The 13,887-nt window shown below is 43.0% G+C and overlaps 1 protein-coding gene across 2 annotated transcripts in view; it reads left to right on the top strand.

Annotated features, from left to right (window-relative positions):
• Nucleotides 1–13,887, top strand: part of ELMO1 (engulfment and cell motility 1) — a 553,192-nt gene that overhangs the window by 90,488 nt on the left and 448,817 nt on the right. For both annotated transcript variants that reach the window (XM_068549306.1, XM_068549305.1), the window contains exon 3: nucleotides 8,997–9,146. In XM_068549306.1, the coding sequence (XP_068405407.1) occupies nucleotides 9,069–9,146 (78 nt within the window). In that variant the 5' untranslated portion in view covers nucleotides 8,997–9,068. The remainder of the gene's footprint in view (nucleotides 1–8,996; nucleotides 9,147–13,887) is intronic.

The raw sequence follows: 13,887 nt of genomic DNA, 5'->3' as shown, positions 1-13,887 counted from the left end.
TATATTATTAATGATATTTATGCCAGGTTGGGTCATAGTTGTTGCAAATATTTTCTCAGATTCTTATTTGTCTTTAAATTTTTTTTTTTTAATAAATTTTATTTATTTTTATTTATTTATTTTTGGCTGTGTTGGGTCTTTGTTTCTGTGCGAGGGCTTTCTCTAGTTGTGGCGAGCGGGGGCCACTCTTCATTGCGGTGCGCGGGCCTTTCACTGTCGCGGCCTCTCTTGTTGCGGAGCACAGGCTCCAGACGCTCAGGCTCAGTAGTTGTGGCTCACGGGCCCAGTCGCTCCGCGGCATGTGGGATCTTCCCAGACCAGGGCTCGAACCCGTGTCCCCTGCATTGGCAGGCAGATTCTCAACCACTGCGCCACCAGGGAAGCCCTTGTCTTTAAATTTTTATGGTGCTTTTTGGAATGCAGAAGATTTTAAGCATCTCTGTGTTAAACTATCAGCCTCTTATATTTTCTGGTTTTGGTGTTGTGAGTTTGCTAGGGCTGTCATGACAAAGTACTGCAGACCGAGTGGCTTAAACAACACAGATTTATTGCCTCACAGTTCTGGGGGCGGGAAGTCTGAGATCAAGGTGTTGGCAGGGTTGGCAAAGTGAGGCCTCCCTTCTTGGCTTGTAGATGGCTCTCTTCTCCCTGTGTCCTCAAATGGTCATCCCTTTGTACCTGGGTCCAAATTTCTTCTCCTTATAAGGACACCAGTCCGATGAAATTAAGGCTGCCCTAATGACCTCATCTTAATTTAATTACCTCTTTAAAGGCCCAATCTCCAAATACCGTCACATTCTTAGGTACTAGGAGTTGAGACTTAAACATGTGAATTTGGAGGGGGAAGTACAATAGCCCACCATAGGTATCATGACAGAGAGGGCTCCATCATCTTGAGAATATGTAAATATTTGGAGGAAGTTATTCAAACTGCTGAGATTTAGCATCTTCATTCATTTACTTCAGACAGTGCTAACTGTCGCTCGGGGCTGGGGTGAAGAATAAGTGAGAAAGTGTGTATTTCAAGTGCCCAATTCAGTGCCTGCTCTCAGCTCGTGCCTGCCCCTTTCTGCCAACTATCCCATAGCCTCCATGATGAGAATTCAAGATGCTGTGAAAGCACTGTTCTCTGCAAGTTTGCAACATATCGTAAGCCAAGAGTATCTAATTTCACATTTCCCCACCTGGCAAGTAAATGGGCCGAGTTAATAGTGAGATTACCACATGAGGCTTTTGTGCACAGCATAACCATAAAATGAAATATTGGGTTTCTGCATTTGATTCAATTCTCTCTTTACTTTCGTCTGAATGCTTGTGTCTTGCACAGTGTTCCCCCATTTCTGAAGCCATAAAGTTTCTTCCTTGGCCCTCCACTCTTCTCACAATGGCCATCAGTTCCCTAACACAGGTGGAGAATCTGAGATGGCAGCCCCACGATTTATCTCTCCATACGGACCCTCCAGTGCAGGGGGCACACGCCCACTGCCTTTGGCAGTCATTGCTTACCTATGTGACTGGTAAAGAGGAATGTCTGTCCCTCCCTGATACATGTTTGGGAAGGGAAACAAAGGCAGAGTTCAGCAAGTCTGAATGATCACAACATCCCAAATAATGTCCAGCTGACAACTCCTATTTCCTGAATTCTTCTACCTAGACAGGGTGTTGAGATACTATAAGTCTATTTGGAATAAAAAGAATGTTGTACAAAGAAGAGGGGAACAAAACTTTTATCCAGATCTGTTTCCAGTGAGCCTTCCTGAGGCACAGTGTATGGTGCAAGGCTGTGTCCTCAAAAGAGAAAACTAGAGAGCTCAAGGCAGACAGGGTAGTCAAAGGAGATTGGAAGATGCCACCTCAAAATATTCCACTTTGCATTAAGGATTATTTTTGAGCTGAAAGCAATTAAGAAACAGTATATTCAGAAGGAGCTCTCTGCCCTTCTTCTTTCTACTTAAAAGCGGGGCATAAATTTCCATTTGTAAAAATGTCCTTCTCTCCCAAACTAGAAAGAGAGAGCTATTCCAGAGACAATTCTTGTCACCTGAGAGGACTTGAGATTGCATAACAAACCTTACTAAGCAACCCTTTCTTACCATATATTTCCAAGTTACCTTTCCACAACATACATTTCCACCCCACCCCCACTCAAGAAACCCTAACCCCTTGTCCTTTGTCTAGCCTTTTCTCCACACTTTATCACCCCTTGTTAAGATGGTTTGTGAGCTCCAACTTTTAACCATCTCTTTGAGTTACTCATCTCTGAGTTCTCCTGCATGTATAGGCATTGCATGAATAAATAAACTTTATTTTCTCCTGTTAATCTTTGTTTTGTTAGTTTAATTTGCATGCCCCAGCTACTGAACCTAAGAGGATTGAGGAAAGGTTTTTTTTTTGTTTGATTTCTTTTTTTCCCCCTCCTCTACATAGTACAGAGAGAAAGGCTGCTTTCAGTGCCACTTTCAGAGGTCCTTTTCCTTTGTATGTAACTCGAATGCCAAGGGAAAATGTTATTTCTTTTTCTATCAAGGACCACTTAACATTTAAAATATGGGACTAGTTCTCCCTCCCCACTATTCATTCCCATAATCATTATAAACCTGTTATCTGTCATAAGTGGATAATGATGGCCAGTGGGGCAGAGGACAGCTTGCCTATGGAGAAAAGGGACAGAGGAGTTGAAGCAAATCGTTTCTCCAGCTGTTTGGTGTTTCTTTCCCATTGATCTGCCTTTTGGCCTCTACTGATCCATCTGTCAGGCTCTTTCAGTTTGTGGCGGCACACAGTTCACCAGGGCAATCGTGCTAGTTTTCCCACTACACAGGTCCTATAGAACATCCTTATAGGCTTAACTTTTTATTCTCTTAATAGGGTTTGCTGGTGTAACAGAAGGACTAGAAATAAGATAAAAGGGTTTAAAGCCATTCAGGGACCCAAAGCTAAAACTATATGGAAAATTCAGCGGAAAAAAATGGGTGAGGTATTTGGGAATTTTATGAACTCCAAGACCTAATCAAGCTGCCTGGAAAAACAGGGAGAGATGTAACAGATCTTTAAGAGACTTTAGTGAGATGAGTTTCCAACACAGACACGTAGCACTTTGGGCTTAGAACAATGTGTAGTGACAGACACATTTCTAGATGGGAATCAAGAGTGGTTTATTTCCATTGTCTTGGAGACATGACCCAAAAATAAGAAGGAGACATTCAGCAGAATGATAAAGACAATTTCAACTTGCTCCGGGGTTATAGAGTCACATCTGACATGCAGATTTTGGTAACTAACTCCCAAGTGAGAAGTGACTCCTTTTTTTCATTTAATTCACTCAACTATAAACAATCCCTTTGGCATGCATATTAAGGTTGTAGAATCTTGGTACTGGAATAAAGTCAATCAATCAGCAGTCAAGCAGGAACATTGTAGAATTCTCCACTCATTCCCCAGGTAGGGAGAACCACAAGACAGAGTGGTTGGAAGGTCTAGCCTACACTTCCCTTTAGTGGTTCTTAAATTTTAGTTTGCATAAGAATTATTATATCAAGGAGTTTATTACACAAATTCATGCAGCTTGTATTTACTGGGCAATTTTGACTAGACTTGGTTTTATCGCCAGTAGCTCTGATGAGATGTCAGTCGTGGAAAGCATGCATTCAGCCGACACCATGAATGAGATGCTTGTGTGCCCTGGTGATGTAACGGTGTTCAGGATGTGTACCCTGCCATAAGTGTGCTCCAGGTGTGCTAGGGGGAGGCTGACCAGAAGAGGCAAGTGCCATGAGTGCTGTGCCTGGGGAAGCAAAGACTCTAGGAGATTGCATTTGTTGACTGAAATTTAGAAATGCATTTCCATCTCAGTTATGCCTGACCAAGCACTGGGCCTGCGTGTTGATGTTTCTTGGAGAGTCTGATGAGACTATTTGTCTTGTGTGAAGTTCAGCCATGGGTTTCCCTGATCATTAGTAATCTGCGCAGAGAACTTGGTAGCTCACAACTTAACTGGAGGATGATTTTGCCCCGCAGAGGACTTTTGGCAATGTCTGGAGACATTTCTGACTGTCACAGCTAAAGAGGAGTATTGACCTCTAGTAGGTAGAGGCCAGGGATGCTGCGAACCATCTTACAATGTACAGGACAGCCCCACAGCAAAGGACTATGGCCCCAAACGCTAACAGTGCCAAGGGCGAGAAAACCTGAGCTAGAAACTTCCCCTTCTGAATGACATCAGTAGCAACAGTGACTATATATAGAAGCCTCAGAGCTAACTGTTCCCTCTTGGAAATACAAATTCAAGAGGATAAAATGTGGACTTCTGAGGATAACGATGTGGACCAGATTATTCATTCTGCAATTGTGCACCTGACTCTACCCATGGGAGCCTGGCTTCACCCTGTCTGTGCCATTTGTTAACGTGGGGAAAACTGATGAGGTCTAATTTGGCTGGTTAAGTGAGTTCCCAAGGGATGCACCCTCGCCTCTTTGCTCTCAATGGCTGCTTTGTACACTGCTCTTATGTTGTTCTCCACAGAGACACAGGGAGAACTGCATTATTCTATTCTCACCTGTTCAACAGGTTTTGTCTGAAGAGTCTTTGAGAAATAAATATCAGTTAAAAAGGAAAAAAGCACACTTGGCCTTTGATTCCTGGAAGGCCAGATGACCTCTTTCAGTGTAATTCTAGACTATTTTGTGTAGAGTTGGGACGAAGATGCTCAAAATGCATTTTTATTTCTATTATCTACTCTCTTAACCACCAAGATTATGTGTTCTTTGTTTTGAATAGTGTTACCTGATATTTACACCGAGTCTGTTTTCACATTAGAACCTGTTTTCTTAACTCTTACTCTAGGAAGTGTAATTGAATCTAGATCTTGAATTGAAGTGACTTGGTACAGATAAAATACACTGTCCTTGGAATTCTCAAGTGAATTAAAAGAGTGTAGAGACTATGAAGAAGTCTGTCCCAGTGCAGATTGTCTGCTTGTATTTGTACCTATGAGATCCATAATTTATGTAGCAAGTCCCTGTTGTTGAATATTAAATTGTTTTCAAGTTTTGGGAATTATAACCCAAACAGCAGTTGGCATTGTTATGGTTAAGTTAATAATTATTTCTGGAGGAAACATCCTAGAAAAGTAAAATCACTCAAAGGGAACACAAAATTTTAAGGCTTTTGGTACAGTCTGCCAAAAGTACCTCTGGAAAGTTGTACCAATTTATACTCTGAATAGATGTGCATGGACATGAACTTTCTTCTTTAGAAGTCATGACCAAGAGTTAGGGTAGTAGTGTCTAGGGGGGTCAAGAGTACGGTCAATGAACCTACCAAGTTATGATCCAATAGCTGCTGGAACTCATTCTCTTATTACTCTAGCTCTTACTTACTTGGCTTTGGCCATTCACCTGTTTCCGGAACATACAAGGCATGCTCCTGCCTCAGGGCCTTTGCACTTGCTGTTTGAGAAATAGAATATTGCCTACCATATTGGGAAACAAAGGATCTAGCCACCACATTACAGCCACCCTGATTGTGGGCCCTGAGGGTACTCAGGAAGGAAACAAAGAAGCTTGCCATCTAGCAGTCATCAGACTGCAGCCAACCCCGATGTTGCAGCTTGAGGAAACTCTGAATGAGGAAACACTACTGGCCCCAGATAGCTGAGGTGCATATCAAAGGAATGATTTCAGTGAGCCCAGACTCTTGCATCTTCCCATACATAGAAAAGCATTAAATTCTTTAACTTGAGATATCTAGTTTTCTTTTATTAACAGTAATCTTTGTTCTGACTTCCTGGTGGTGTTGCAAAAACTCCTATATATCCTGGCTCCCCCCTTCCTCTTCAGAGCAGTTTGCTCAGGGTTATTTAAGATGCTGACTCAGGGCTTGAAGTCCTAAGAATATCCACTGAATAAAACATGACTCTCAACTTTTAGGCTGTGCATTTTTTTTCAGTCGACATGTTCCCTTGGCCTGTGACATGATTCCTCCAGGTGTCCACATGGCTCACCTCCTCACTTCTCATAGGTCTTTACTCAGATGCTGTGTCTCACTGAAGCTTTCCCTGGTTGCCCTATTTAAGACTGCAGTCCTGACCCTCCCACGCAGATACACTCACATGCTTCAGATTCTCCTTCCCTGATTCATTTCTGTCCATGTCCCTTGATGCCACCTAACGTGTAGATCTGCTGCTGTATCCCCAGCACTGAGAACAGAGCTGGTACAGAGTAGGGCTCAGTAATTATTTGTTGAACGAGCTATTGAACCACTGCTTTGAAGATCTGCTCCTGCTGGTTAGCACTCATTATCTTCACACCAGGCTGTCTTCATGATCCTTGGCCAAAGGGACAGCAGTTCTGTTTTGGGTCATTTCCTTTACTTGTCAGCTCTGGTGAAGTTAGTTATTCATATCACTGCTGGTGTTGTTATTATTAACTGCCATTAGGCTGCCATTATTAACTCTGCTATCTCTATCATCTTAGTCATGTCCAATGGCCACTGAGATCGGGGATAGTAACTGGCAAGGCCCACTCTGGTTTGATAAAGAACCAAAAGCACATGTTTGATTAGCGTCTTCATACAGAGATCAATTTCTGGAAAAAGACTTTAAGAACCCAGTAGAAAAAAGGCAAAGTATTTGGACAGTAGACATGGGACTTTGCATCTTTATAGTCAACCTCTCTCACAATAAGAGAAATAGACATTGAAAGTACGTTGAGGACTTCCCTGGTGGTGCAGTGGTTAAGAATCTGCCTGCCAATGCAGGGGACATAGGTTCGAGCCCTGGTCTGGGAACATCGCACATGCTGTGGAGCAACTAAGCCCGTGTGCCACAACTACTGAGCCTGCGCTCTAGAGCCCTCAAGCCACAACTACTGAGCCCGTGTGCCGCAGCTACTGAAGCCCGCGTGCCTAGAGCCCATGCTCCGCAACAAGAGAAGCCACCACAATGAGAAACCCGCACACTGTTACGAAGAGTAGCCCCGGCTCGCTGCAACTAGAGAAAGCCCGCACGCAGCAATGAAGACCCAACGCAGGCAAAAATAAATAAATAAATAAAATAAAATAAAAAGAAAGTACATTGAGGTACATTTTTTTTCAATGCATCAGGTGTGCAAAAGTTCAATCTGTTGGTGAGTCTGTGTGTAAAGAGGCAAGCCTCATCCATTGCTAAAGGGAGTATAGATTGGTACAGCTCTCACTATGGAGATATATTTGGAGACGGCGATCAAAATCTAAAACTGCCTATGCTCTTTGACCCAACAATTTTACTTCTGTGAATCTACTGTAAAAATATACTCGCACATGAGCAAACTGATGTATGCATAAGATTTTTCACCCGAGGCTTGTTTATAACAGCCAAAGGTGAGAGTTCACCCAGTGGCCCACGGCAGGGGACTGGTTCTTCAGATTAGATACTGGGAAGTTGCTGCATAGCACAGGGAGATCAGCTTGATGCTTTGTGATGACCTAGAGGGGTGGGATAAGGAGGGTGGGAGGGAGGCTCAAGAGGGAGGGGATATGGGGGATATACATATACATATAGCTGATTCACTTTGTTGTAGAGTAGAAACTAACATAACATTGCAAAGCAATTATACTCCAGTAAAGATGTAAAAAAAAAAAAAAAAGGCTGATAAACATAAAAAAAGAAATAAAATATTAAAAAAAGAAAGATACTTCCATACAAAGAACAACTATGCAGCTGTAGAAGGAACCAGGACACAAGATTTGTATTAATATAGAAGGATTTAGAAGACACATGAAATGAAAAAAAACCAGGGTATAGAATGCTGCCTTTTATATAAAGAAAGTGGGAAATATAATATGCTTTTGCATTTGACTTACATACATGAAGAAGGTCTGGAGCGATACATAAGAAACTAGTAACAGTGGCTAGCTGGAGGGGTGGGGATAGAAGTGGATATTGGGTGGGTGTATCATTTCGGGAGGAGGGAGATTCTACACTATCTTTACATGCACACACGTTCAAGTTTTGAATCACATGAGTGTTTTACCTGTTCAAAAATGTTGTTTTTATTTATTTATTTATTTTTGTTTTAATTTATTTATTTTATTTATTTACTTTTGGCTGCGTTGGGTCTTTGTTGCTGCACGCAGGCTTTCTCTAGTTGCAGCGAGTTCGGGCTCTGGAGCGCAGGCTCAGTAGTTGTGGAGCACGGGTTTAGTTGCTCCGCGGCATGTGGGATCTTCCCGGACCAAGGCTCGAACCAGTGTCCCCTGCATTGGCAGGCGGATTCTTAACCGCTGAGCCACCAGGGAAGCCCCCCAAAATATTAAGTTAAAAAAGTTATCCTAAAAGAAACAAGTGAGTCTGGGAGAGAGAGGCAGCAGAGGATAATCTTACTTCCTTTGTGTAAGCAACACTATTCATTCCAGTGAGAATTCAAGGTCTGTTCTGAATGCTGTACTAGCCGCTGCAATTAATTTTCTTCGCATCTTGTGAACTGGCCGTGGGGAGGGAGTGTGTGTGCATGTGTGTGGACCCTGGGGCATTGCGCCTTCCTTATGATATCCTGGTTGCTATAGTGCGGAGGAGCTCTATTTGTGACACACAGAAAACACTTTAAAGATATGCTGCTTCCTGGCCATGACTTCCTGGGCAATCTGTCCTTCCGGAGGCTTCTGAGCACGAGGAGTTTGCATGCACTTCTGGGCAGAGTGAGCCAGGCTCATTCAGACCCTGGGCACCATTCAGAGTAGAAGCAGGCAGTAAGGGATGCCTTGCTTCCCACTGAGGACTTGGGAGGCTGTTGCCTCTCCCGGGCCTCGTCTCCAACTCCAGGGCATTGACACCTTCCCCTCCTTTGCCTTCTCTCCTCTGGAGCCACCCGTGAATGGTGCAGTTGGCACCCTGTGTCTTCTGCACCCAGAGCCGTTTCTTGTACCAAAACCACCAGTGAAAACAGGAAGTGATGAAACAAAATTCGCCCCGCATCTGCACTGAGTGACTTCTCTTTCTCTTTTTGTCATTCCTCATTAGGTATAGACACGTGCGGCCATCTACACTGTAAGATCTCACTTCCACCGGCTTTGGATATTCCGGGGATTTGCAATGCCGCCACCTGCGGACATCGTCAAGGTGGCCATAGAATGGCCTGGCGCCTACCCCAAGCTCATGGAAATCGACCAGGTTAGTAATACTGGCAGTCGTTTAGGGGTTATTTTAGTTTCCCTTCTATTCTGAATTTACACAGACTTCAGATAGCTCTTTTTTCTCCTGTTCTCGCTCTGGCTGTGTTGAAAAATTGGTGCGATAATAGTTGCAGTGTAGTTTGATTTCTGTACCACATGCAATGGCGATGGATGGGGTTTTTATACTCATCCAACATCTACTTGGAGTGTGTCAATACAGGGTTTGTGTCTGAAGCTGTGAGGGAGGCAGGAGGGACATGAGGACTAGACTCCGGGCAGTTGACACAGTGGAGGCTGTCCCAGCCCTGCCTTGCAGAGACTCATGGCTGTGTGCTGATTGTTTTATCATAGACAGCACAAAGCTTAATTTTTGGAATCACTCTTCTCTTTGGTTTTTGCATAAGCAGCCAACAAGTACGTTGCTGCTTTGTCATATTAATAGTTTGATCATGCGTGGATGGATCTAGAGACTGTCATACAGAGTGGAGTAAGTCAGAAAGAGAAAAACAAATATCGTATATTAACGCATATATGTGGAACCTAGAAAAATGGTACAGATGACCCGGTTTGCAGGGCAGAAATTGAGACGCAGATGTAGAGAACAAACGTATGGACACCAAGGGGGGAAAGCGGTGGGGGGTGGTGGTGGTGGTGTGATGAATTGGGCGATTGGGATTGACATGTATACACTGATGTGTATAAAATGGATGACTAATAAGGACCTGCTGTATTTAAAAAAAAAAAAAGTTTGGTCATGAATTTAGTGTAGAGGGATGGGTCTTGCATCCTAGCCAGTTGTAATTTTTTTATTAGAGTAAAATGCACTGTGGATCTAGTATATTGTCTGGTATGTAATAAATACTCAGTACATTTTTACTGAATGAAAAAATATCAAGAAGATTTTTAAAATGGTTTTACCTATGGAGGCATCGTTTAGCTTGTGTACTGACAGTCTTATGATGTAACTCTCATTTACTATTGATTACAGGCTATCTCAGGAAGGTGATTTTTTGTCATTGTAAATGATTTAAAGGAAAAACAATTGAGGCCTAGTGTATGCTTAAGGGTTTCATGAAGCATATAGTATAGGATTCTAGATGGCTTTCTACATTTTCAAAATTAGGGTACCATGGCAACTCCACTTTCTATGTTCTTGATATTATTTTATGGTCTATACTTTTCTGATACTATTTTATGATCTATACTTTTTTTTCTGGTCAGATTTTATTATCTGATTGAAGACCACTGCAAGATTTACATGGCATTGTGTGGATCCAAAGGATTCATTAGAATAAATTATAAAGGTCAAATAAGAATCAGTTGAGTTTGAGCATGAATGTAAGAAAGGGTACATTTTTAGATTTGTTTTCAAAAAAGGTGTCATCAGACCAGCATGTCATAGTCATTTTAACTATTCTCTGAGGCAGATTTTGTTGACTTCAGAAGCAGCCCATGAAAGTAGAGAAGCCCGCCCAGTAATTTTATATACATTTGTGTCAGACAACAATTGTTTACCTTTTTTTCACATGCTGTTTGAGAGAGGATATGTGTTGAATGTTACTTTAAAATATGGCTGGACTACTTGGTGAAGACTAAATGTTGTTAAGATTAAATTTGTCTACAGCCCAAGAGAACAACAGTTTCAAAGAGATAGAAGTTGGCCTCTCAAGTCCACATGGCAGTCCTGGGCTGGCACGATGCTCCAGTGTCATGGGCCCAGGCCCCTTCTATCTTGTTGCTTTGCCTTCTCCATGGGTGGGGCTGAGGACCAGTTGCTTGAGCATCACCTGAGAGCTCAGTAGATAGGCAAAGTCTCAGACCCTACCCAGACCTCCTGACCCAGATGTGCATTTTAACAAGATCCCGAGGGGATTCCTTTTGTAGTTAAGTCTGAGAAATGCTGAGCTGGATACCAGGTACCCAAGCCCAAGGCCACATCAGAACCACCTGGGGCACTTGTTCAAATGTTCTCTGGGGCCCCAGCCCCAGAGATTCTAAGTCAGTGGTTTAGGTAGACTATTTCCTTTTGCTTCTGCCATGGCCCAAGGTGTTTGGAAACCTCTTCTTTTAAGACAGTAGCTCTTGATATATACTCTTAGGGGCCTGTGGAGTCAGTGTCTTGTTCCTGCCTTTGGGGATGGCCTTAGCTATATGTGTGTCTTAATAATTTTTTAAAAAAAATATTCTTTTTATTTTGGAACAAGTTTAAACTTATAGACGAATTACGAAGATTGTATAGAGAGTTTTTGTATACCCTTCACTCAGTTTCTCCTGATGTTAACATCTTAACATAACTGCGGTACATTTGCCAAAACTATGGTAGATTACTAGTAACTGAACTACAAAATTTATTAGGATTTCATCAGTTTTTCCACTAATGTCCTTCTTCTGTTACAGGATCCAGTGCAGGAATACCAACTGCATTGTAATAGTCATCATGTTTCCTTTGTCTTCTTCAGTCTTTGACAGTTTCTAAGTCTTTCCCTTGTTTTTCACGGCCTGATAGTTTTGAAGAGTAACTTTACTTCAATACAATTTCACACGCAGAAATGACAAGAATAGTACAAAGGAATTCCTGTCTACCTTTTATCTAGATTCACTAATTATTAATACTTTGCTTCATTTGCTGTATTGTTTTTTCTCGCTCTAGTATACCGTCCCCTTTAGAACCATTTGAGGGTGACTTAGGGGCACCATCTCCCTTTACCCCTAAATACTCAATGTGTCCTTCTTAAGAACAAAATCATTCTCTTACATAACCACAGTCTCTTTAAAGAAACCAGGAAATTGAACATTAGTTCAACATTATCATCTAATTCAAAGCCCAAGGCCCATATTCAAATTTCATCAAGTATCCCAATAAGGTCCTTGATAGGTATTTTCCTCACAGTCTGACATCCCTCCAGGATCATGTATTACATTTATTGCCATGTCTCTCTGGTCTTCATGGATCTAGAATGGTTCCTTAGTCTTTCTTCATCTTTTGTGACCTTGATAGTTTTGTAGAGTACAGGACAGCTGTTTTGTGGAATGTCCTTCAGTTTGGGTTTCTCCGATGTTTCCTTCCAATTAGATTCAGGTTTTGCATTTTTGGCAGACAGGCGAGAGAGATGAAGTTTTGTCCTCTTCAGGGCATCATATCAAGAGGCACATGAAGTTTCCTTGTCTCGTTCTTGGTGATGGTTCTAGATTTATACATGACAACATTGAGGTTCATAGAAGTTAGATGATTTCCTAGTCAGTGAGACCAGGACACAAACCCAGGCCTCCTGTACTTTGAAGACTGAACTTTTAAACTGTTGGCTAAATTGTAGGGCTCCTGCTAATGCCATATGGAGACCTCTACAAAGAGTTAGAGACCCAGTCCCTTTTTGCCCTGCAGCCGCTGAAGTTGGAGAGAGTGGCAGTCTTGGTATCAGGTGCTTTCTTTTTTCTTTTTAAGATTTATTTATTATTTATTTATTTATTTAATTTATTTTTGGCTGCTTCGGGTCTTAGTTGCAGCATGCAGGATCTTCGTTGAGGCATGCGGGATCTTTCATTGCGGTGCGCGGGCTTCTCTCCAGTTGTGGCGTGTGGGTTTTCTCTCTCTAGCTGTGGCACACGGGTTCCAGAGCGCATGGGCTCTGTAGTTTGCAGCGCACAGGCTCTCTAGTTGAGGCACATGAGCTCAGTAGTTGTGGCGTGCGGGTTTAGTTGCCCTGCAGCACATGGGATCTTAGTTCCCTGACCAGGGATCAAACCCGCGTCCCCTGCGTTGGAAGGCAGATTCTTTACCACTGGGCCACCAGGGAGGTCCCCAGGTGCTGTTTCTTGATCGAGTTGGAAGTCGGCACAAGAATTGGAAATGTATTTGCACAAACAAGGAAGACTTGAGCAGTGATTATTACTGGGGTTTTCTCCTAATCTTCTACCTTGTTCAGTAAAGGTCACACCACGTGCTTCTCTCCCATTGCACGTTACCTTTGCTCCTTTGCTCTTAGCTACCATTTCACTAAAAGGAATTTCTGGAAGCTGGGTCAGGCATTGCTGCCCCATCTTCTCCCCAAACCTCCAGTACCCCTCCACTTGTCACACTGTGTTGTCCTTGTCAATCAGCTTAAACCAGTGGTCCTCAGCCTTGTGTGTGCCCAGGAGTCACCCGGGGAGCTGGTGAGAAATGCACATCCCCAGCCCAGCTGCAGAGGCTGTGACTCTGTCGACCAGGGGTGGGTCCTTAATCTGGTTTGTGACAAGCATTAGGTGAGTCCAAAGCAGGGCCGCCTACATTGCATCATGCAGGGGCTCATGAGAAACAGCCATGAGCCCGAGTTACTCCATTTTTGAGTACTGTTTCTCCAGTGCCTGGTGAACAACCTTCCTTAAGAAGTGAATATTTAATTAATGAATAACCAGAAGAGGGAGCTTCCTGAGTGGGGGTCAGTTCTGCTCAGCCAGGGCCCATGAGGTTCAAGGGGATGTCTGCTTGGAGTGGATTGGTTTATCTTCCTTCTGAATTTTGGGGAGGCAATTCTGTGTTTCCACTCCACAGGAAAAGCCCCGAGGAGCTTCTCACAACTGGAGTTTGCTGTGTCATATGAGGTTCTCGAAAGAGCTGTCAGCTAGCTCCTTTGTTCACAGCGGCAGCCTCTGCTCCTGCCCTCACTGTCTGTTGTTGGCTTTCAACCTCAAGAGCCACTTGAGGCTGTAGGTGATGATTGTCGGGATACACAGAGCCAAAAAGGCTCCCCATCCACTCT

Source organism: Eschrichtius robustus, chromosome 8 (genome assembly GCF_028021215.1).
Source record: "Eschrichtius robustus isolate mEscRob2 chromosome 8, mEscRob2.pri, whole genome shotgun sequence".
Lineage (NCBI taxonomy): Eukaryota > Metazoa > Chordata > Mammalia > Artiodactyla > Eschrichtiidae > Eschrichtius > Eschrichtius robustus.
The sequence above is the reverse complement of the archived record's forward strand: the minus strand, read 5'-3'. Positions and strand labels throughout refer to the sequence as shown.